Source organism: Mesocricetus auratus, unplaced genomic scaffold (assembly GCF_017639785.1).
Source record: "Mesocricetus auratus isolate SY011 unplaced genomic scaffold, BCM_Maur_2.0 Super-Scaffold_100006, whole genome shotgun sequence".
NCBI lineage: Eukaryota > Metazoa > Chordata > Mammalia > Rodentia > Cricetidae > Mesocricetus > Mesocricetus auratus.
The window spans coordinates 103,955,151-103,979,135 of record NW_024429190.1 but is presented as its reverse complement, the minus strand read 5'-3'; the positions used below and the strand labels follow the sequence as shown (position 1 = coordinate 103,979,135).

Genomic DNA, 23,985 nt, shown 5'->3' with positions numbered 1-23,985 from the left:
ATTTCAGAATCCCTGTTCTCTGCAATAGGGTACTCTTGCTTGTATTTTCTTACCACTATGTTTCTTGCTGGGGGCTCTTCCCCTGAAAAGGGTGTCTGGTCCCCTCAATAGAGCTCACTAGGTGGTTTGCCTTTTACACGGAGGGTGGGATTTGAGTTGAGTTCCTAGATATTTCTTTGGGGCACCCTGATGGGTTGGCCCTACTCCGGCCTCCTTGGGTCTTTGTCCTTCATCTATAATGGGAGCCCCCTCCCACATGTGGCTTATCTGGCCTTCGGTCTGTGGCAGGCAGAATGATTAGGCTCTTCATGCAATATCCTGGTACGGCTCATGAGGGAGATGTGTCCTGAGACCACTGGTACCTTTAAACACGTTTCTTTTTTTACAGTTCTGCCACCCTTGAAACTCTCTTCAGGTATACATTTGCCCGTGGTTTTCATTAAAAAAAAATAATAAAACAAAACTATCTGATAAGTTTAGAGAAGTATATTTCTTAAAATATTTAAGTAGAAATATGGTTTTAATTAAAAAATAAAACAAAACTATGTTATAAGTTAGAAGAAGTATATTTCTTAAATTATACTTCTTTTATTTAAAAGGAATCATAAAATATGTGGCTAATGCTAGTTTGTCTCATCCAGTCACATGATGGCGTTCATTCAGAGAAAGCCATGTCCAACAGGGAGCTTGTGTTATTGAATGTTTTATAAATGCCTCTTAGAACATGCCTTTAAAAGGCCGAAGGATGTCTGTAGCTTTTAGCATGTGTCCTACAGAGATTCTCATCAGCTCTCTGGGGAAACAACAGTTTTCCCAGGATTGGGATGTTTTTGATAGCTGTGGGGACTGACCCTTTGAAGAAAGAGAAGTTCTCTCATCCTCAAACAAGGAACTGTAGTAAATGCAGCTGCTGTTTCGCTGTAAGATAGATGTCTGAGATTCTTTGCATTTTAGACTTAAATAGGATTCTTGCCTAAAAAAATTTTAATGATGCTGTAGGGTATAGTTTCAAGTGGTGGAAACTTATCTAGGCATCTGGGCCCAGATCCGCCAGCACAGAGTCCTGGTATCCACATCTGTGGCTATCAGCGTCATCAGAAAACATCTGCATTTACAGAAACATCCACTCATTGATCTGATTCTTATTGACTGGTCAGGGCCTGTGATAAGACCCAGCCCCCTCCTTTACAGCGTTTGCAGGCGGGCGTGTGGAAACAACTCTTAAACCACCAACTGCACGGCTGTGAAGTGAATTCCACAGATGCAGGACTCTAACCCAGGGGATTCATGGGATACCAGGGAAATGGCCTCGAGTCTGCACCAGCCCGGATCATGGTCCCTCCCTTCCTATCTCCGTTACCTCTTTCCCTTTCCTTCTCTCTGTTTTAGACAGGGTCTCATGTGGCCCAAGCTGGCCTTGAATCTGGCATGTAGCCAAGGTTGGCCTTGAACTCCTGATCCTTCTGCCTCTACCTCCCAAGTGCTAGGCTACGGGTGTGTGCACCTCCCAGCCAGGCTGCCTTTCATTTTCCATCTTTCCCTTTGTGTCTGTGCACGGATGTTGATTAGGCCTAAGGAAGGTTGTTCCCTACTGGGGGTGGGGTGTGGGGGGGAAAACAACCTTTTACTTTCCCCTTGTCTTTGCTTTTTTAAATGCTGCATTTGGTTTTTGATGAGCTCCTGAGTCCTTTGTTTTGCTAGAAATTAGCATCCTAATGGCCCTATTGGCCTTTCTTGTCATCTTGGGGCTGGTGTGAATGCATGAATGCATGTGTGGGTATAAAGGGGTTTCCTTCTCTAGTCCTTTCATTTATGCAGTCTGGTTAAGAGAGAGAGACAGAAAGAGACAGAGACAGAGACAGAGAGACAGAGGAAAGCAAGAACAAACCCCATGTCTAAATTAAGACGATCCCTAGTGGCCTATTTACTTTAGAGGACATTTGAGAAATGAAACTTCCCAGAGCAAATCACATGTCAGCTGTTTGCATTTGGGGCAGTCACGTTTAATCTGCTCCTGTGTGTGCGGTGGCCCTCTCCAGGCTGACTGTTCTCTCAGGATTTCTAGCTAATGGGGGGGGCTCCATAATTCACCATGTCAGGATCTGGATATGCTAGGGTGTCAGGGCTTGGGCGACTCTCTGCCTGAGACACCCCTTAGGTTCCGGGTAGGAGGCAGGGGTCTCTCTGACATGGTGCCTCCCAAGGAGGCTAGAGGGACAGCCATAAGGAGACACGCAGGAAGGGGCTGGCACGTCAGTCCTGAGTTGGGGCTCTGGAAGAAAAATTGTGGAAAGCAAAGGAGCACTTTGTGCCTCGCTGGCCCTTCCCCGGTTCACCGAGTGTCCCTGGTGTCTCCTCGCCTATGTTAGCGGGAAATGAGATCAGCAGGACCATGAAAGGATGCCCTGCTCAAAGCCTTGTGGCTGACCCTGCTGGGCCTGGGCCTGGGCCTGTGACAGGGCCTGGCTGATCCTCAGTGTTGGCCTTTGTGAACACCTGTGCCCTGCACGCGCCACTCTGGGATGTAAACAGCACATGGGGCAGTGACTGTAAAGACACTTGGAAGATTCTAAATGCAAACGCCAGCAAATGTGAGGTTTATTTCTGTTGTGGGGCGCACAATGCACAAACTCAGCCTCTCCTACAGAAACCCAGGCCGCTCTCCCAGTCACGCAGGCGCTGGTTTTGCTGCAGTTGCTGTTGCGTTCTGATGCGCTTGTCTCTGGGGCCTTTTGAGTGAGGGGGAGTGGTATACCACTGCCTGACCACAGTCGGACAGCTAACCCTTCTAAATTCACTCGGCCCTCCATGCCCTCTCGAGTTGATGCTACAAGACATCCTGTCTGGCAGGAGTAGGAGGGAGCCAGCTGCTGCCCTGGGAAAGGAACAAAATGTCAGAGGAAACCATTTCGCACCAGGAGGTCTTCCTGCTTCCCCTTACTGGTCACAGATGGGTTCAGAGAGATGAGAACCCTCAGTTTAACGTAGCATGTTGGGGGTGCTAGCTAGGGTGAGTGGGGAGCGCCTGTGGGCCTGGAGAAGGCAAACTTATCACAGATTCAGGCTAGACATGAGTTCATCCTCCGTACCCCCTCTGAGAAGTCATTGTTTCCAGTGGAGACCCGTTTCCTCCTGGGAGAACCTGGGCTGGTAGGAATTGCGCTAGAACCTGCTGTCTTCAAACTCCATTGGCCCCTGGGGACCCCGGCTCGTCGGCCTCCTCTTCCCCTCAGCAGCCTCTCAGAGGATGAGGACAGGCTGTCCCCATCCAGCCCCCCCTTACCACGCCTTCCTGAAAGCAAGGAAGACTTGCATGGCGGCCTCAGCTGGCTCAGCCTACCTCACAAGGTCCATCGTGGCTGAATGGTCACACGGGTGTGCCAGACCCAGCAGGTGAGCAAGGCACAAGTGACAGCGACCTCAGGATGGGGATGGTTGGGGTCAGCAATGACAAGTCCAGTGGGGCCTTCTCCAAACTGTACGGCAAGAAAGCTGAGGCCTTAGACACTGCTGTTTTCGGCACATTTTTAGCAGTGCTAAACGTAGCTCGTATCATCTGTGTTTACAGAGCATCCCTGGCCCCCGGCACCCTCATTTCCTCCCCGCTTTGTTCTCCGCTTCACACGCGGTACCTATAAAATCAAGCCGGTGACTTTCAGATTTCTGCAGTTCCTCTCGCCTGTGAGGAAGCAATTCAGAACCGGGGAGGGGGGCGGGTTGCACTCGCAGGTTAAAAGGCCAGCCTCACAAGAAGACAGCAACTGAAGACCCTGAGTTTAGAACTTGGGGGGGGGGGTCTTTGCAGACTGCCTCAGACATTGCCCCTTGCGCTGGGGATTGATTAAACCTAGGACCAAGGTCGGTCCTCGACCACTGAGCTCTGTTCCCATCCCTCTGGCCTGGTATGAGTCTCATCCCTCCATGCACCCGCTCCCTGCCCTTGCTCCCTGTGTGCCTATGATGTGGTCCTGAGGAGTGGCGTTTAGCAGCTGCACGGGCAGGTATGCCTGGCCTCACAGAGTCTCGGTGCCCACACAGCGAGGTTAGAGCCACGCCTCCCTCCCAGTAAGCACACATCAGTGACTATGGCAAAGGCTTTGAGAAGGAATCTGTCTATGGGGGTGGGGGAGGGGCAGGAACATATCTGGGTCTTGGTTCTCGATGACTCAGAGGCTTTCAGATCCCATTTAGAAGTGGGAATTAAGGAGTGCTTCCCCCCAAAATATGAGACCTGCACTGGAATTCAGAGACGAGAAGGGAAGTCTGCTCTGGTCCCCCAGAATTTTGGCATTGGCTCAACAGGCTGGGGTGATTGAGTCAAGCGATCAAGAGTACAAGGTGCACGTTCATAAGCTGGGCACACATAAAGATGGAGTAGCAGCCGGGAGATGGCCTTGACTCCGGGGGCCATGATAAAGAGGCAGTTGGCATTCCGAATGGGAGACCACCAAAATGCAGCCAGGTTTGCAGCGGGCTCCTGGGGGAAGGAGAGTTACTCCTTCATCAACTCCTGCCGCAGCAGCTGTGACTGAGGAGCTGTACACAGACTGGACAACATAAGACTCACAGTAGTCATTCTGTTTGGCCCTAAGAGGGATTTTGTTGTTGTTGTTGTTGAATGATGGTTCCTTAAAGAGGAAATAAAATGGATGGCTTTCTAACCAGCCAGCCATGCAAAATCCACCGCCGCACGAGGCCCGTGTTCATACAGGGAAGGGCAGGCAGCTGGTAGTTGCTGCTCCAGATGGCATGTCTGGGCCTGGGCGAGTGATCCCAGCAGTGCTAGGCTTTCTGTCCCAGAGGGATGTGTTCTGGCCTCTGAGAAGGAGTGCGTGTGCGTGTTTCTCCCATCCAAGTACTAGCCAGTACTAACCAGGCCTGACCCTGCTTAGCTTCCGAGATCAGACGAGATCGGGCGCGTTCAGGGTGGTATGGCCGTAGACCGTGTGCGTGTTTCTACGCTGTCTTCTGGCATTCCTGTTTGAAGGGGACATCTCAGGAGAGAGACTTGAAAAGAAACACCTGAAAAAAAATGGGCAACAGGGTCAACTCCCGTGAGGAACATACCGGTCTAACTAATGATCTGGAATGGACTGGCAGCCCCATAAATTCACAATTGATTAGAACAATTACAGAGTCTTCATTGGTTTGATGTTTTGATCAGGCTATAGCCCAGGCTGGCCTGGAACTTGCTGTATAGCCCAGACTGGCTTTTAACATGTGCAGTCCTACGTCTTAGCGCTTCCCAATCAGGTGATGGGATTGCAGATGCGTGCTCCCACATTTGGCTTTATTATTATTTTATTATTAATATTATTATTATGCCTTGGAATGAGGAGTATTCTGAGAAAGGAGGTGTGTTTACCAGCATTCTTATACTGACTAGGAGGACTGTTTCTAGACCCTTGCCACGGGTGAAACTAGGACACACAGGTTTCCATAATGTGGGCGTGTGCACACTGAAGCATGCTCTTAGGTACCAGTGTCTGTTAAACAACCAGACATGGAGCTTTAGAGGAAGCTGTTTAGAAATGCTGAGTTCACAGCATGGGTTCACAACTGCAGGGTACCTCCTATAATCCCAGCACGCTCAAGATCGCTTGTCTCAACGCCCCAGCCCTCCAGGCCTCTGCAGATCCTGCATCTGGTCTCTTGGACAGTTGTCTCTAGTCTTCTCCAGCCGCGCCTCAACGCACACAGCAAACAAACCTAAGCGAACCCAAGGCATTTCCGAGTTCCTTCCCCTTGCCCTAGTCCTACCCAGGACGCACTGTTGTGTGTTCATGAGCTGTGAGCTGTGTCCCTGACCTCTGACCTCCTCCTTCAGGATGGTTATGGTGTTTACAGTACAGTCGGATGAACTTGTTTTGATTTACTTTAAATGCGTGTGCAGGGGCATTTTTGCTTCACTCCATACTTGATTTGATTTTTTAGAAATCTATAATGTAAAAACACATTTGGTTCCAAAAGTCAAAGCTGTACAAAACGCTATGCTTAGGAAAAACACTCCATCCTTTTTACTTTTACCCTACTCATCCTTGTTTGTTGTTTTTTCTTTTTAAGTACATGTGCCCAAAGGGGCAGGGAAGGGGATTATATACCTTATTGCATAGGCAGGTGCCGTGTGTGCATGCAGGGGCCAGAGGTCAGTGTCAGGTGCCCCCTTCCATAAGTCTCCATCTCACTTTCCCAAGAGAGTCTCTTGCTGGACCCGGAGCTTGCCATTTTGGCTAGACTGGCTGTTTAGTGAGTCCCTAGGATCCATTTGTCTGTTACTCCAGCACTGGGGTCACGGGCATGTGACCACAGCTGGCTTTCCCCCTCAAATGCCTGGCATCCAAACTCGGGTCTTCATGTGAGCGCTTGACCTGGAGCCGTCTCCTCAGATGTTCCCAACCTTGTTCCTGTTCTTTCAGATACGCCGTGTAGAAATATGTCTGTTTCTCTATTCCACCTCCTTCACGTGCGGAGGGCAACAGGTCATGTGTGTATTTTCATACAGACACTGTTATATTTTACCTTGGTCACACACACACACCACAAAACTTGAGACTCAGACAGCCAGGATCCTAGACGTCACTGTTTTCAGATTTTCTGGTCACTTGCAGAATTCTTACCATTTCTACCAATAGCTTCGTTCCAGTAGTAAGCTTTTGCAGTAGTGACCGTCATTTAACCTCTTGGTCATGAGCACCTTAGATGGCGATGGAATTCTCTTTAAAATGGACTCATCTTTCTCGTCATCCTCTGAGGATGCCGGTGCAGTGGACCAGAGGTGAGACCCTCTGGGACAGGAGCTTGTGGGGGTGGAAGGGTCCCTTTCCTGTGAGTAGACAGTGGGGCAGGTATTGGCAAAGATTCCGTTCTGAGACATGCAGGGTTTTACGTATGCCTGCTTAGCTATATCTTCACTATGTCCCACCACGGTGGACAAGAGACAGGAGAGGGATTTTTTTATAGTCCTACCGTACAGCAGTAAACGTGGTGTTGTTTAAGTCGAGTATCACTTTCTGATGTTCTTGGCTGCACGGGGTAACATTTTAGTGACTTCTGTCGCTTCTTAAAGTGCCCGGATCATGTGTCAGTACATAGTAATCTGCACTTAGTGCACTGAGACCAGAGTCAAAACGTAACAGAGACCTGTAACATGAGTAATAATAACCCGGGTTTTTAAGAACAGGTTGTCTCATGCAGCTCCCTGTGGGTGCATCTCATACGGGTCTTCTGGGCTTTGCTCAAGGACGCGGCTCTGGACAGAACGGAACTCTTAGAGCTGAGAACAACTTAGCGAATGTCCCGGGCTGAGCTGAGCTGAAATTAATTGCTCATGCTCTGGGACACTCTGGTGGACTATAGAAACCTCGTCTGTCTGCGCAGCTTGCTGTGTCTGAGCAGCAGGATGCAGCCCTGCAAAGTCCCCTCTGTGTTGAGACTTATCCCCAGGGTGCTTTGGTTGGAGGGCAGAGCCCATGTCCTGCATACCCTCTGACCCCTATCCCACCACGCCTTGTGCTCTGCACCTGGGACTCCCAGAGCCCCAGCCCCTTCCCCTGCTTTTCAGAGGACAGAGTGGTGAAGAGAATCTGGCAGTGAGTGGGGGCCTTCCTTGAGGTCAGAGAGAAACCTCTGAGCAAAGATTCCAGCCTTGCTGGGTGTACAGGCGCCCATTCAGCTCCCCAAAAGGCCTGGAGTTGAGGGAGGGCTGTGAGGAGAGAGAGCAGGGAGCTAGTTGGCTGGATGAAAGGAAGCCCTAGCCCTTTTGCCAGAGCTAGTGAGGTCATGGGAGGGAGCCGTGCTGACTTTGAACTGGCTGGAGGGTGGTGGGAGAGGGCATGCTTGTCACATGCCGGGTCTGGGTGCAGAAGCCTCTCCGCCCGTAACCTCACTGCTTCCCAATAGCTTTAATGTGCACCCCAGACCCACAAGTCACGTATGTTGGCTCCTCTTAACAGACGGTTCCTTGTCTGTAAAGACTGGCCAGCCGTGCACCCGACTCTCAGACTTGCCAGCACAGGCGTCGGATTTTGCGGATGTGCACAGATACGCGGTTATGGGGTTGCAGTCGTAGGAGGCAGAGAAAACAGCAAGCAGTCGGGGACGCTTGCTTGTGCATCTGCTAAAACCTGTCCAGGGCAGATGCTCCTATAAAGGGGGGGGCAGCAGGTCACACCCCTCTCCACCTCCGACGGGGCAGCCCTGGAGAGATCACGGTCAGAGGCCTAGGTTAAGACAAACAGGAGCCCTTCTCCAGCATTGGAGGTCCTGCCCGGGAAGGGAGACCTGGGCTGTAAGATGGGTCTATTGGATCCCTGCCCACTGCTCTGAGTGCTCTCTGTGACCTCAGTTTGGATCACTTGGTACCCTTCTCTATGAAGGGGGTGGGAAGGGCAAAAAGGCCCACTGTGACAGCCCACGATGTCTTGGGTGTGGGCTTCTTGATGTCGCCATCCCAAAGGGAGTGTACCTCCTAACAAGTCATGCATGTGTGTCAGTGTGGTCTTTGCAACCCCGACGCCCACGGTTGTGCGTAGGAGACGCTGTCTTCCGTCCTGTGCACGTGTGTGGCTCCACTTCTATGCTCTCATGACTGTGTCCTGCCGTAAGACCGCTCACACTGCACATCAGGGCAGATGGCTCACGGGTGCAGGTCTCCGTGGATGCTCTGACAGGTGCCCTGTTCTCTTCCCGCCTCTCAGAGAGTTCTCAAAGGAAAGGGAGAAGGCTAAAGCGCGAGGCGATTTCCAGAAGCTTCGGGAGAAGCAGCAGCTGGAGGAGGATCTCAAGGGCTACTTGGACTGGATCACCCAAGCAGAAGACATAGATCCCGAGAACGAGGAGGAGGGCGGAGAGGAAGGCAAACGAAACAGTAGGTGTTGCCCTTCCTGCGGCTTGACCACACCCTCCTGCCACCCCCCACCCCCGTGCCCCCGTCCCTGGACGTCACATCACAGAGAGAACGGTGTATCTGGGTCCCCACCTGAGTCACGCACGGATGGGGGTTTAGGTTCTCATGAAGGTGGCTGTCTCAGTTGAGGTTTGCATTGTGGACCTTGGGAAGTCAGAAAGCCCATGTCTGTGTGGACAGGGGGGTAGAGGGAGACACATCTCAACTCTGAGCAACAAGGGAGGGCAAGTGTGCTTTTCCCTCACCTGAGTGAGCAGCTCGCCCCGCACAAGGGTTTGAGGAGCAGGCTCCTTCCCCCTCTGCTGTGTGAAATGCCCCCCCCTCCAGTGTTCTCCACGCCAAGCCAACTGCTTAGGCCATCAGGGTCGGGGAGAAACCAGCTGATTGTGCTAGGCAGTTGTTAAGAGGCCTGTGAGTGAGTGAGTCAGTGTTGGCTGCCTGGCAGCCCACCTGCCTGGGCTCCACACTGTGGCACTAGGCACCCTTAAGTGCTCCCAGCAGGAGGCCTAGGCCCAGTAATCAGCCCCTGGAATTAATTGCTTCTGTGAATCACAGTGTCTCTCTTGCCACATGCTTTTCCCACAGACGTGCTCTTAGTCATCCTGGAAGCATTTGGGCCTTAGAAAGGGCAGAAACTGAAATCTAACGGTGCGTTTGACTATGATGCTTTTTGCTTTGTCTCCGCTCTGGAGTAGCTGATAGCGTAGAACAAGAACCTGTTTAGAGAGCGATGTCTGTTGAGAAGAACCTGTTTAGAGAGCGACGTCCCTTGAGGGGGCCTGGGAAACCAAGACTGACCCTTCCCTTCCGTGTAGAATGTGTTGAGTAAGCTCTTGCTGACCAGTGGCGCTTTGGAGTCACGGTTGGTTCCTTTTTTAGACCCACCCACAAATTACCTTCAGGTCACACGAGGGGGAGTGGTACCTCAGGAGCTAGGATGAAGATCCAGGACAAATGGGGCCACTTGGCATGGCCCGGAAGAGCAGCCGAGTGGCAGGAGAAGGCTTTTGGCCTGGAGCTAGCATTGAGTGAGCAAAGACCACACAACCAAGATAGCCACATGGTTTCTTCTATTCTGGGACTCTATTCTGAGCTGTCATGGCGGGAGGGGCATGTGTTATGTTGCCATGGGTCTTTGGGACTGCCTGTGAAATTGGTGTGCTGATGAGGACCCTGTGAGTTCTGGCCTCTCCCTGCTCATCGCGTGGGGCAGGGCGGGTGGGGCAGAGCCTCAATGCCTGAGGATGAGGGCGCCGCTCCCTGGACACAGTGGGAGGTCTTCTGGGCCAAGGTGGGGGTGTCTGTGTCTCTCGTGGGAGATAGGGCTGATGGGTCGGCAGGCATGTGTCTGTACATGTGTGCTGGCTGCAGGTGCAGCTCTCCTTGGCAATTAGCTCACCCGAACCCCCCCAGCACCCCTCAGGGCTTCTGTAGCCTTACTGAGACTGAGGACACTGTTTAGGCCCAGCTGCGGGTGCCTGTCTTATGGATATCTTTCTTTTGCCATGATAAAGCACCATGACTAAAAGCATCTTGGGAAGGGAAGGGTTTGTTTCCTCTGAGTGTTTATAGTCTGTCGCAGCAGGAAGTCAGGGCAGGAACCCAGAGGCAGGAACTAAAGCCAAGGGGCAGGGAAGAACGCTGACGGCTGGGTCCTTCTTCCCCGGCTCGCTTGGCTGATGATGTACCCCAGGACCACCTGTCCAGGGGTGGTACCGTCCATTATGGGCGAGGGGGGGCTCCCGTCCACATCAATCATCAGTCAAGGAAAAAAAACCGCCTCACAGACTCGCCCGTAGGGCAGGCCGATGGAGGCACTTCCTCACCTGCGGCTCTCTCGCCCAAGATAGCTAGCTGTGGCTCGAGTCAAGCCGACTAAAGCTAACCGGTGCGGAGCCTGTCCAGACTTTCCCTTCATTCGCAGTGCTGGCCTGTGGAAGCCCGCCTCCACCTGCTTCACCCCTCCTAAGCTCAAAACACAGCGCGTTATGTATAAACAAGAGAAGTGTCGACTCCTCTCCTGAGGCAAGCACCTTCTCCTCTGGCTTAAATGTGCCACGCACGCCACTGACTCGCCGTATTCTGGGTGGTCCACATCTAGGGATAGACAGTGATCCCAGCTTCCATTGTGGTAGAGGATTTTATTTGTTTATTTATTTATTTTAATGACCTGTGCTGTGAAGCGTGGGTTTCCCTGGACTTGATGTCTCCTGATGGCCCTAAAGGGATCACTGCTCTGTGTGAGGCTGGCGTCTCCCTTGTCCTGCCGCTTTCTGTAAAGACCCTGACTAGGAGACAACCAATCTATGAAGCGTCTGCCTTCCAGAGGGGTTGCCATGGAGAAAGGGACAAGGGCGGAGTTCAGAAGCCATCATGGCAATGAGAGACCAACAGTCTACCCTTAGAGCCCAGGGGGTCTAGGTGGTGAGTGGAAGAGGCAGCATCCTTGCTTTGCTCTGGGGGAGGAGCATCCCATAGTCAACAAAAGGTAGGGCAGAGGCTGACCAGACTGAAGAAATGGCATGGACAAGAAACAGAAGAGTGACAATGTTCAGAGCACATGAGTGTATTATTTAGAGACATTGTCATGAAGAAAAAAAAACCCTCTCTGAGACTCAGGCCTTCAGAGTTAACCAAGGAATGAACTCCTGAGCCGGTAAAGCTGCTCTGCGTCTTCTGGGTGTGAGCTTGGCTCCTCCAGTGCTCAGTGGTGAGCGGCTGACAGTTTGACTGGAGAGAGCGGTACTTCTGAGGTCGTCCTTTAGCTGCCATTTCCTATGCTGTGAGGCCCATGGCGCTTCTGGAGTTACCAGATTGCCAGAGCCTCGATGATCAGGGCTCTCTATTAAAGGAATCGATCCTAGGCAGCAAGAACCATGGTGAGAGTCATGTGACTTGGGAGGAGAGCCCTCTGGGCCTCCCCCGGGTGAGGATGGAGTCTCTCTGAGCCTTCTGGAGAAGCTGTTCTGGTAAGCTTTTCCCTGGCATTGCCGTGAAATTTCTGCCATGGCTGGAAAACCAACGCGGGGGTGGGGTGGGGTGGGGCAGGGGAGATTTCAGCCAGGCTCCTATGTCCCTGACTGCCAAACAGTGGTGGCCCTGCCACCTGCATGGGCTGAGCCTCAGGACTGTCCCTGTGCATCTAATTAGCAGGTGGAGAAGTGATGGTGTTGTGGTCTCACTGTGGTGTCAGCATTATCCCAGGGTGTATATGGTTTCCTTCACCTTGCACTTCACACCTCACCCCTGCTCCCAGAGTGGGGGGTGGAGGGCGGGGGCAGCCGGCGGCAGCGCCAGACTCCTGACTTTACCCCCAGCTGGCTTGGGATGTTGATTTGACTGGCTACTGCCATCAGCTGGATCTTGGATGCAAATGGGCAGTCTCCTCCGAGATGCTGAGCGGTTGAGGGTATGAAAGGGAAGTCCTCCCTGGGGGCTGAGCCCCAGCCTAGGTGAGCACAGCAGACTAAGGGTCATCCTTCCTGGGTGTAGGTACTCACACCCGGGCTGGGACGTCCTGCAGCTGGAGCTATAGTCGTTATTGCTGCTGTCTGACTCTGTGGAGCAGATCTGCCAGCTCTCCAGCCAATCTCAGGCTGAGGATCTCTTAAAGGACCCTCCACCTATATTTTTGTTCAGAAACGGCAGAGTTCTCCAAAGGGAGGGCAAAGAAATGTCCTACCCCAACGCCGTGTGGGACCCGGTAGTAATGCTTGCTGTCTCTGGAGGTCCATTTCTGCTGTCCTGGGCTTGCTGTCAGGGAGCAGGGATGAAATCAAGCAGCCAGGGAAGCACTTGCTTTACCTGCCAAAGCCCTCAGATCTATCACATGTCACAGTCACACCGCTGAGCAGGCTGAGTCTGGACACCCGACTCTGGCTGTACCTTACCACCCACCCGAGGGCCTCCCAACTAACTTCCCCTGCCTGGCTCCACAGGCTCCGGCTCTTTAAGCAGATGGGAGGGGACCTCTCTTGTCTGCTCCTGGGAGAGAGTCACAGGGAGCTCCAGCTAGGAGCCTTTGAGTCTTGACCTGTGTCAGTGACTGAATCTCCCACTGGTCTGAGAATTCTCTGGAGGGCTGTGCAGGGTTAGTCTCTAACCTGGCTATCTGGTGCTGGTGACAGGGGAAGTCTCTTGTGAGTACCCTTGGACCTTTTAAGGCAGTGCAGACTTGCCATTGGAAAGTGGCTGCACCACAATTAATTGAACAGACAAAATTATCTCAGAAGTTAGTCCCTAAGCACTTGGGGAATTTTCAAGGATAATTTATTTAACTTTTTGCTGAACTTCAAATTTCTTTTAAAAAATCCTGCCAAGCCTCTGTGTGTGTGTGCGCGTATGTGTGCGCATTTGATTTTTTTTTGGACACGTGCAGCTGCTTCTTCATGAACAATGGCGTTATTCTAGGGCTATTAAAATCTGGAAGCCTAAAATTCTATTTTAATCTCTTCTCATTGTCAGCGATTAGTTTTTTTTTAAAAAAAAAAGAAATTAAAAATAAGGAAACCATTTTAAAGGGAGCTCATTCTAAAATGGAACATGGAAGCCTCCCTGTGGGGACTCTTGGGGACCAGTAATCCCTCTAAGAAGTGATGATTGATACCCAAAGGAAGAAGGAGGGGTACCTGCAGCCCCTCCCGCCCGCAAGAGTACCTGGCTGTCTTGTGTTCCCTCGCTGGTCCCAGAGAGGTAGCCACTGCCCCTCACTGTTTCCACCATGGACCTAGGGGTTCAAGGTCACCTGGTCACCTGGCTGCTTTTAGTCTCTGTTACCTGATTATTTTTTTCCTGAACTGTTTGCTTCAAAGGTAGCAGAGAGTAAGGGGTGGCAAATAAAAGTCATGGCTCTTTGCTGGCCTGTTTGAAAGACTGTATTTGAGGGCTGCCACTCAGTTGCCTGACATATACAAACTTTGGGTTTGGCCTCCAGCCCCTCATAAACTGGACCTTGTGTGCCGTAATCTCCGCGCTGGAGAGGTTGAGGCAGGGGGATAAGAGGGTCAAGGTCATCTATCCTTCAAGACAAACAAACAAAAAGATCACATTTGACTTTTTTTATTTATAAGATTGCTTTTTATCACAAAATATTCCAGGGAAGAAGTTCAGAGTTGCAACTGTTCTACTAAAAGCTACAGAACAAACAGCAGCGGTGGGTGGTCCATGATGAATGTGTGTCCGGTCATCTGCCCTCTCTGGACTGGGGAGATTGATGGGAGGGTCACCCCCTGGGGTCAGAGGTCTGATGAAGCGTTCACTGTTTAGTCTCGGGAGCCGTCATCAGCCCCGGCCCTGTGTCCTCTGGGACGGCTAAATCAGCCCTGCGGGATGCTTGGAGTGTGACATTCATCACACGCCCAAGCATTCTGTTATTTATTTACTCGAAGGTCACAGAGTAGGGACTTGCATTTATCAGGGGCTTTGTGTATATCAGGGGCTGTGGGCACATGACGTTTTCATTCTCCACTCTGCTGTGTGAGGCGGGAGGGCGCTTGACGGATGAGGAAATCAAGGCACGTGGAAGGGCCGGGTCGTGGCCTCCCCGGGCTGCCTGGTTGTGAAGTGGCCAAACTGGGCTTTGAACCCAAGCCCTGCACCTCCATGAGTGTCGCCGCTCCAGCCGGCAGCGGTGGTGTGAGGCGGGGAGGGCAGGGAGGCCTCAAAGCGAAGCAGACAAAAATCTCCCCGCGATAGCCAACTTTATCCAGCATGCCAGGCAGTTTGTGCTCCGGAGGGTTGAAGAGGAAGTGAACCCTGTGTCCAGAAAGCTAGTTGACTGCTTTATTTTGAACAGTTTCTTAAGGACAGGTTTCGTAGTGGCCATGGCAGACGCCCGCCCCCATCCCTTCAGATCCTGAGCTATAGACTCCTCACCTGGGGGGGGGGGTGGCAGGTGTGGGTCAGAGGCGCGGTCTCAGGCCTCCTCTGCTGTGCGCGGGGACCAGCTGTCCCTGCCCTGCCTGCTTGACTGTGTTATGTTTGCTGCCCTTGCTGCCCTCTGCTGTGTGGTCCTGGAATTGCCTTGTGTTCCACCTGAAGGGGTCACGGTGGCTGACTTGCTAAGAGAGGATAAGAAGAAAAGGAAGTTTTGCTGCTTTCGACAACGCAGGGCTAAAGATCACGGTAACTCACTGACTGAGGTGGACTTGCTCTCCGGAAGCTCCCTGCCTGACGCTTCTAAGCACCCTCCCCTTTCGCATAGGCATCGTGTGAATTGCGTGTGCTGTGTGGAAGATGCCTATGCTGCCTTTGTTCGATTTCTCTGGTGCTTGGTCCTGCTGTACTCTTCTTCCCTTTCCCTAACATGTGTGGCGTTACCAAGATGGCAGCTGAACCAACTGAGGCAACTCACTTGATTCAGTGTGAATGAATATTCTTAGCCTGGAAGACACCGTTGAAAAGTCCTTAAAAGATGCTTGTAAATTTAAAGTGGTTAGAAATTCTAATGATGTTATTTGACTGACTTTTTTTTCCCTCCCAGGCTACATGTTTCAAATTTCTCCTTGGCCTTCTTGTCTCTGGTTCATCTACCCAAGGCCATGCTAAAGTTAGTAGCTGCAGATCAAAAAGAAAAAAGAAAAATCTGGGGGTCATGCGTCTTTTGGGAAACAGTTGAATATAAAAAGTTAGGTCCAAAATAATGTTGATGGTACCTCTCACCCAATCCCCTAACCCCTCGGCAAAGCAGTTAGGCCCATTACTGTTTAGAATAAGTTAGGCCACACAGCTGTTTAGAATGAGACCTGGCTCCTTGCCCGGCTGTCTATGTATGGGTCACTGCTGCAGTTGGACGGCAGCATAAACTCTGCCTGGATAATACCTACCAGCCTGACCAGGTACTAACACCAAGATGGAGTCAGGAAGAGGAAGAATTCTTGAGAGCGTGTGGACTGTAGGGACAAGCAGCCAGCTGCTGGGACAGACGAGGGACACATTACGTGGTTCTGTTGGAGTGGCCGCTGTCTCCTGCAAGAATGCTGAGCTCAGAGGTGAAGGGAAGTGGGGCGGTCTGATGGGGGCGGTGCTAGGGTCCTGGCATCTTCAGAAGACCTAAAGGAGGGAAGGAATCATGGGATTGTCCAGTGGAAAGTATTTGGTCCACTGCGCCCCCCAAAAGTGGATGAGAAGGATAAACTAAAACTCAGGCATCAAGGCAGGCCAAGGATGGAGCTGACCTGATTGGCTTTAGTGTTTATTGTGAGCTGGTGAACAGGGGGTGCTTTGTTGACATGCTTGGGGGGTATCATCACTGTTAAGGGGGTGACCCCCTCCTTGGGCCAACCTTCTTCAATAGCAGCTTAGGCTACTGTGACGTTTCATGGGTGCTTGTGAATTTCTGCTGGTTTTCTGAGATAGAGAGAGGAAACAGCCCTATGCTTTTGGGAGACTGGCTTCCCTGAGTGAGAAATGGCCTTGTGTTGATGGGAACAAAGACCAACTCTTCTGCTGGTGACAGTGGACGGGAACCTTGCGAGGAGGGTTGGGTCACCTTTTCCACGGTTACAAAGGAAGAGTAGTTCTCTAGGCATAGTTCTTGCTTTAGGCCTGGAGACCTTGGTCTGACCTTGACCCGCATTTCCCAAGATGAGTGCGGCTGCCTTACAGAGGCCTCTCACCGTGTGTCAGCAACAGGTGTCAGCACAGGCGTGTGTCAATGCCTTTGGGGGCCACCTGGGACGCTTGTCACAGCTCTTGGTTGTCAGGGAAATGATAGGAAGACAGAAGGGACCCCGATTCTGCCGCTGAGCAGTTGCTTGGCCTCACTGCCCCCCCCCACTTCCTTGAGAAGCGTTAGCAGCGCAGAGGGGCTGCTGAGTGTGGGAGATGGCTGAGAGGAACAGATGAAGGGGCTGGAGAGGCGGCTCAGTGATAATAAGCTAAGTGCACATCCTGCTCTTACAGAGGTCTGAGCTTGGTCCCCAACACCGACGACGCAGGATGCTCACACCAGCCTGTAGCTGCAGCTCCAGGGCGTCTAAGAGCCGCTTCTGGCCACTCATATGCACGAGGCACACACACACACACGCACACACACACGCACACACACACGCACACACACACACACACACACACTCAAAAGATAAAATAATTTTAAAAGCAAACCCAGACGAACACAGTTCAGAGGACCAGGACATCTGTGAAAGCAGCTGCTGTTGTGACAGGTTCCAGAAGGAGGGCAGGGAGCTCTCTGCGGTATATGTGAAAAGCCTTCTGTGGCTGGAGGATCTGGGGCTCTCGGGACTGGCTTAAGCTCTTCAGGATCCGCTCCTATGTTGTGTATTTCCTGAACATTAAGCCTGGAGAGAGGACTCAGATTTAAGTCCTTCTGGGCAGGTGGAGGACTCCTGACTACCCAAGAGGGTGGCGGGCCGTGGGTTCCCTGTGCTGCTTGGGCCCTGGTCTCCTTGGAGAGCTGGCAAAGTGTAAAGGGACTCCTACTCCCAACTGCTGGTTCCAAAACCAGACAACTTGTGGGTGTTGGTTTTCTTGTGGATAGCAGGTCAGAGGTGAATGGATCCGGGAGGAGACACTCTCCTGCCGCTCAGGTAACTAAGCGCAGACACAACAAACACAAAATGTCCCTAGCTGAGCCTCGGGCTTTTCTTGACCTCTCTTCTGAAGTCTCTGATGTCTCTGAAAGAAATGATCCTTTTATTGGCAGTGAGTGTCTTTCCAAAGTGCTGCCTGCTTGAACCGGCCGGCTCATAGGCGCACGTATCCATGTGTGCCCGTGGGCACGGGTGTGCCTCCAGACATGTCTGGGCCTGCCTCTGGATTCATACAGCTGACATGTTTGGTTGAGAAGCATGTTGTCCATGGAGTGAAAGCTGATAAGGAAATCTGCACGTTGGTTAAAGATGCTAGGTGTTAAGCCCACCTGAAAAAAAAAGTCTGTCCTTCGTTTATTCATGGAGTACAGTTCACTGTGGCAGCCAGGCCCAGTTCTAGATGTTAAAGAAAACCCTGTGACCCGTGTCCTCAGAGAGTGGCCCCAGGCAGGGCCTGACTTAGGCTGGTTAGGCCACCAAGGCCTCAGCCCAGGATGTGCTAGGCCGCCTTCCTGGCATCTCCTCACCCACAGCCGCACCCCAGCTTCCTTCCAGCTCCTCTCCCCCCCCCCAACCTTAGGCCTCTCCTCCTGCTCTACCCGGAGGCCTCAGTCCCCGGAGTAGAAATGGACTTGCAGCTTCTCCCTATGCAGATGCCCCTAACATGTTCCTGACAGTGGGAGGTTCTGAGAGGCCTCCCTGCACCCTAACAGAGCCCAGGCGTTGTCCAGGGGTGAACCCTCTCTCCCTGCTGAAGGGAAAAGGGTCGTTGCTCTGCCATGACACTATTCCCGGCGGGGGGGGGAGTTGCCTGCAGGTTTATTACATGAATCTCTGCAAGTCTTCCTGTTTTGACTTGTGTAAAGTCGAGACAGTCGCCATTGTAGCTTGCTGCCATCTCCAGATGCCGGGCTGACTGCCTGGGTGTGGTCTACAGCCGTGGCAACAGTGCACCTGTGGATAGCAGGCTGCTCAGTTTGAGAGGCTATCGCTCCACACAGTTCAAGTGTGGGAGGTTTTCGCGGGTACCAACCCTGCAACTCTGCCAGCCCACTCGAGCATCTGCACGGAAACTGCAGATAACGGCTTGCTGCACGGGCGAGCGCCAGGTGGGACGGAGGTGAGCTTCCAGCGTCTGAGCTGTGTATCCCTGCGGCAGGCCATCTGCGTGGTCGTCTGTAAATGGACGCTTCCTGTCCCGACCAGGCTCAGTCCCAGACAACTGATTCCAGGGCTGAATATGAATTATTAATGCCAGGCCGGCTGTTACTAAACTCTTACACCTGAATTAACCCTTATCTCTTATGTAACCTTTGCCATGGGGCTGGTACCTTTTCCTCAGCTCGGCGTGCCCATCTCCCGCTCTCTCAGCCCGTGCCAGCGACTCTCTGACTCCACCCTTCTCCCTCCTAGAATTCTCTCTCCGTGTCAGGCTGTCTCGCCCAGCCCTTTCCTGCCCAGCGAATCGGCCAATCAGCTTTTTATTAGGGATGAGAGCAGTGCCCATTTACAGTGTACAAAGGTTGTTCTCCGGCGGTCATCTGCGCCGTCACGTCTGTGCAGACGCTCAGTTTGTGGTGTGCCTTCAGAAGCCTCATCCAGCACTGACGGGCTCTTCTGTCCTAGCTGTTTTTAATAAAATGTAGATGAAGGAGGCTCGACCCAGTCGTTAGCATCGAGTTGAAAGCCCCTGTGAAAGTGGAGAGTAACCTGCTTAGTACCAGCAGGGCCTACAGTTCCGCTCTCCGGACCAGAAGTTTTGCCACTCTGGGAGAGCGGCTACTTGGCTCTGTCCTGCATCAGAGAGCCAGAGGGCAGCGCAGAGCACAGCTGCCTCCTGTAGAGCTCGGGTCCCTCGCTCAGACTGAGGGACCCAATCCGGGTTCAAGCAGACACTGTCCTCATCCTAACCCTTCCATAGCCCTGGTGCCATCAATAGACATCATATTCCTGGGAACTCTGTGATTATAAACAAAGACTTGCCATCCATAGAGTAGAAGCCACAAGGATTTAATCTGTTTCCAAGTTTCCTTTTGGAAAATACTAATGTTTCGATTTGAGAAATACGAGCATTGTGAGGCACCTTACACAGACAGAAATGGCCCTGGACATGTGGTTCATGCCACCATTTTGTCATTAGGAAACTGAAGCCCAAAGAGAGTCAGGATGTCCCCCAGGATGAGTTGGGTAGATAGATCTGGGCCTGGGGATTCCCCTGAATGCACCTGTGAAGCCACCTCAACCTCGGACACCACCAACCACCCTGGTTTCCAAAGAACTCCTGGGGGAATTTGGAAAGGCTCTCCGGTGTGGTGGTCTTCCCCTTGTCACTGCAAGGGCAATCTGCCACACACAGTCACATTTGCTTTTACAGCCAACCCTTCCAGGTGAGAGCATGGAACAGACCAGGGGAAGAGCTGTGCATGTATGCATGTGTGTGTGCGTGTACGTGTGTGTGCCTGCCTGCGTGCATGTGTGCAGAAAGCGTGCCCCATCTCAGATGATGAGATGCCCTGATCTGTTTCTCTGTTGGTTTTTTTCCCCATGGGCTCAGAAGCAAACGGAGGTTTGTAGTTGGTTGCTTTGAATTCATGGAGGAAGGAACAGGAAAGTCCCAGGAGTGTAATCAGAGTTCGTGCTTCTGAAACCTGTGCCTGAGTGTGGCTGGACGAGGCTGCTAAGCCTCCTGCAGTGGCAAGCTCAGGTTCTTGAGTGCTGGCAAAGGAAAGGGGTCGGGCATTTCCTTCTGTGCCCGTGGAGAACACGCCTGCCTATCTGACCTCTGGGTCTGTGGTCAGGTCCCACCTTCATCCTTGTGGTGAGCTTCATCTCCTTCCTCCGCAGGGATGGGAGCCACAGCTGGTTGAAAGAACAGTAGCCTCTCCCGGTGTCTGCTGGGCCTCAGGATGTCCACCATAGCTCTATTTTCTGCTAACCCATTTTTGTAGAGTTTTGAGGTATCGTGTTCAGGGAGCTGCCGGCCCACAGGAGCGAGGTTTTCACGTGGGTAGTGTAAGATCTGAACAGCTCTCACTGTGATTCTGCCTCAGGAAAAGATGTGTATGTGTTTAGGTGGCTTCCCCAGTTTCAGCTCACCACTCCACCCCCACCTCACCCCCACCACCGGTGCCATGTGTCAGATATTGACTCTGGGGGAATCCCTGATCCTCCAGGCCCTGGTACATCAAGTTTTACATTCCTGCCAGTTCTTCCAGGGTCCTGATGTGGACGCAGGGTTCTGAGATCTCAGACCTGGGACTCGAGTCAGTCCTGTCTGCTCAGCGGCTGGCGAGAGCCCTTACCTGCTCTTGGCTCTGCGTCCTGAGGCAGAATCCCAGGGAGGGCTGTTCAGATCCTACACTACCCACATGAGAACCTCGCTCCTGTGGGCCGGCTTATTTGGGACGTGCACGTTGGCCTCAGTGGCGCCTAGACGCCGGACCAACTTGCCCGAGACTGAGTCTAATGTTCGCAAAGGGCGATGTGCAGGATCCCACTGTGCAACGAGATAGCTCGTGTTCGGTGCGTTGTAAAAGGCTTGCGTGTGAGGTATGGAAGCTAACCCCTGATTCTGAAGGGGGACAGCAGAAACATCTCCATACCGGGGTGTAATGCTGAGAGGGGGCGTTCAACCCTGTTCTGAGCCCGGTGGCTGAGTTCAGTGTGGAGCCTTCTCTTCTTGGGAGGCATCGGTGCCATCAGAATTGTCTCCTGAAGGTGACATTGGCTTTCTCTGCGTCCACCAGAAAGCAGGAGGCTCACATGCGGTGGCTACTCAGCCTGGCGCCCGTGATTGGCCTCTTCGCCCTCTTCCCTGGTCCCCGAGAGTCTGCACCCGGGCCACCCTCTGCCATGCCATACCACACAGGACGCCGTCTAAAGCCTTCTCTTCGCCCCCACAGCTAGCATGCCCACCAGTGAGACGGAATCTGTGAACACCGAGAACGTAAGTGGCGAAGGCGAGACCCAGGGAAGCTGTGGAAGTCTCTGGTGAGTGTGGAGTCCCCCCTACCCCGTGGTTTACAGACGCTGATGCCAAAAATAAATAAATAAATAAATAAACAAATGTCCCCAGAGGGCAGTGGAGCCTTGGGGCTCTAGCAGGAAATCAGCTGGGCTGTAACAGGCTGCCTCCATCCTTCCGGTAACCCCCTCCTCCTGGGTCAGGCCTGTGGGGCCCACCCCGGCATCTCCCCTGCCTCTGCCTGTGAAACCGCCCTGCTAAAGCAGAACCTGGGGAGTGTGCTGCTTAACCCAGCCACCTGCTGTGTCCATTAGGTGCTGGTGGAAAAGAAGAGGCGCGGCCAAGACTGGGCCCTCTGGGTGCCGGCGGTGGGGGTAAAGGCCAAATTCTCCTTCCGGTCGGGTTTGGCGTCTGCGCTTTGAAGGGAGAGCTTGAATGGCAGGGTGGCTGACCGGAGTGCGCCACACACTCAAACGTCCCTTCACAGAGTGGGGCCGCATCTGGAGACCCTGCCTACACTACCCTTTTCTAACCATGCGGGACACCGTCCCGTTAAGGCTTCCAGGCTTCCTCTAGATGACTGGGCTGCAGTAGCAGAGGTTGGGGGCGGGGCGTGGGTGTGGCGTGGCGGGGCGGGGCGTGGCGTGGCGGGGCAGCAATGCAGAATGTGCTAAGAGCTGCCTGCTTCGGGGAGCCCTGTGCTGTTTGGATCCCTTTGCTGCCTGCCTGTGCCCTTTACACCTCACCCCTGTAAAGCACAGGTGTCGTTTTTAAGAGAACTCAACCTCATCCGGGGCAGAGTTTTGTAAAAATGTCACACTGCGTTGTAAGTACCCACACAGATGGCTCATGTAGTGATCTTGCCTCTGCTCGCCCCCATCCCACCCCCTGCACTGCCCTCCCTGTGATGTGAAGGGGAATGGATTTGCCATCCCCGCTTTACCGATGAGAACATTCGGCTCCGTGGTGTGCCGTGTTCCCATCCTCACCCGTTCGGGTGATCAGGGAGCGAGGATTCGGTTCCCACAGGAGCATCGGTTGCTCTTTGTTGAGACAGGGGTTGCGGTCGGGCCGCAGAGGCCCTCCTGGCTTTCACTGGGGCGGCAGGAGAAGGGGCTCTGCATCTGTGCTGTTTTCCCTCTGGAAGGAGATCTGAGTTTTCTCTTTCCTGCCCACCTCCTGGCGCTCTAGTAGGACTGTGACGTCTGCCCTGTCCTTAACCCAGCTGGCCGGCTGTAGGCACGGGGACCAGAGTTCTGGCTTCTGCGCATGGCTCTAGCCGCCTCCGCTTCAGCGATGAGGGAGAGAGAGCATGTGCTCAGATCTTCCAAATGGGAGTCTTAACATTGTCTTCTTCCCTTTCAGTCAAGCCATCTCGAAATCCAAACTCAGGTCAGTGTCTTCTTTCCCCTGGGGAGTGAGGGGGGGGCTTGTGTTGGAGTTTTTCAAGTTATGTTTTAAATTCTGACTTTTACAAAGAATTGATCTAGACTTGAGCTTAAACATGGATCTCAAATTTCAGTCAGTTTAGGTGTTCCAGTCCTGCCTTAGGGAAGCGGGGCAGGGTTGTGCATTTGAACCAGCAGGGCACGAGAACACACGAGCGACATTTTGCCTCCTTCAGTCACTTCCCATAACTTTTTCCATAAGAGAAGTTTCAAGAAGACAGCTGAGGCAACCTCGTAGCATTCCGTTTCTTGACCTGGAGGCAGCCTAAGCATCCACTTTGTGAGTCTCATTGAGACACACGCTTGCGTTTTGTGTGTGTGTCCTTATGCACACTGTATCAACTGAAGACATTCTCCTGCCGTACACAAGCACTAGTCCAAAAGTAAACATAACTATAAAAGGAAACAGGAGAAGAAGCATTGGTACCATGGGTACCAATTTCTTAAAGTTCATTGCCCACTATGTAATCCATGTTAGAAAAAAAAAAAGATAGGTTGGTCCCGGTAAGAATTAGAGCTTCTGACTTTGTTTTAATATAAATATAAAAAAATAAAGTCACAGACCTGATAAAAATATTTGCAAGCCATGTTTGATAAAAGGCTAGTATTAATAGAGAATAGCATGTAAAGGCTACCAATGAGAAAACAAACCTATAAGAGTAGAAAGAAGGGGCTGGAGAGATGGCTCAGTGGTTAAGAGCACTGACTGTTCTTCCAGAGGTCCTGAGTTCAATTCCCAGCAACCACTTGGTGGCTCACAACCACCTTGAATGAGATCTGGTGCCCTCTGCTGGCATTCAGGCAGAAGACTGTATACACAATACATAAGTAAATACAAAAAGTATTTTTAAAAAAAAGAGTGGAAAGAAGGTTCTAGCAGGCAGGTCACAAAGAGGAGAAATGCATGATATATATCTAAGCACATGAAATGAACACAGGAAATGCTAGGAAAATGCAAGTTAAAACCATAATTTGATACCACTGCACACTGCTACAAGTAGATCATGTTCAAATACCTGGCGATGCCACGTTCTGACAAGGATGCTGGCGGGTCTTTTTGTGCAGTGCTGGCAGACATGTTGACTGACATAATGATTTTGAAAAAGCACTTATTGGTTT

General features: G+C 52.2%; 1 protein-coding gene and 1 long non-coding RNA gene across 20 annotated transcripts in view; one reads left to right on the top strand and one right to left on the bottom strand.

Annotated features, from left to right (window-relative positions):
- Cacna1d (calcium voltage-gated channel subunit alpha1 D) overlaps positions 1-23,985 on the top strand; it is a 297,754-nt gene that overhangs the window by 188,061 nt on the left and 85,708 nt on the right. For 10 of the 18 annotated variants that reach the window (XM_040746547.1, XM_040746548.1, XM_040746546.1 and 7 more), the window contains exons 9-12: positions 8,697-8,866; positions 21,357-21,444; positions 21,733-21,792; positions 22,784-22,810. In XM_040746547.1, coding sequence (XP_040602481.1) covers positions 8,697-8,866; positions 21,357-21,444; positions 21,733-21,792; positions 22,784-22,810 — 345 coding nt within the window. 18 annotated transcript variants of the gene reach the window in all.
- On the bottom strand, positions 13,948-18,253 carry LOC121140962. Of its 2 annotated transcripts, XR_005877922.1 has the most exons (4): positions 17,019-18,253; positions 15,730-15,955; positions 14,780-14,964; positions 13,948-14,659 (listed from the first exon to the last, which is right to left on the bottom strand). It is a non-coding gene; the product is annotated as an uncharacterized LOC121140962 (long non-coding RNA). The 2 variants fall into 2 exon arrangements; XR_005877921.1 differs by having other exon boundaries at positions 13,948-14,964.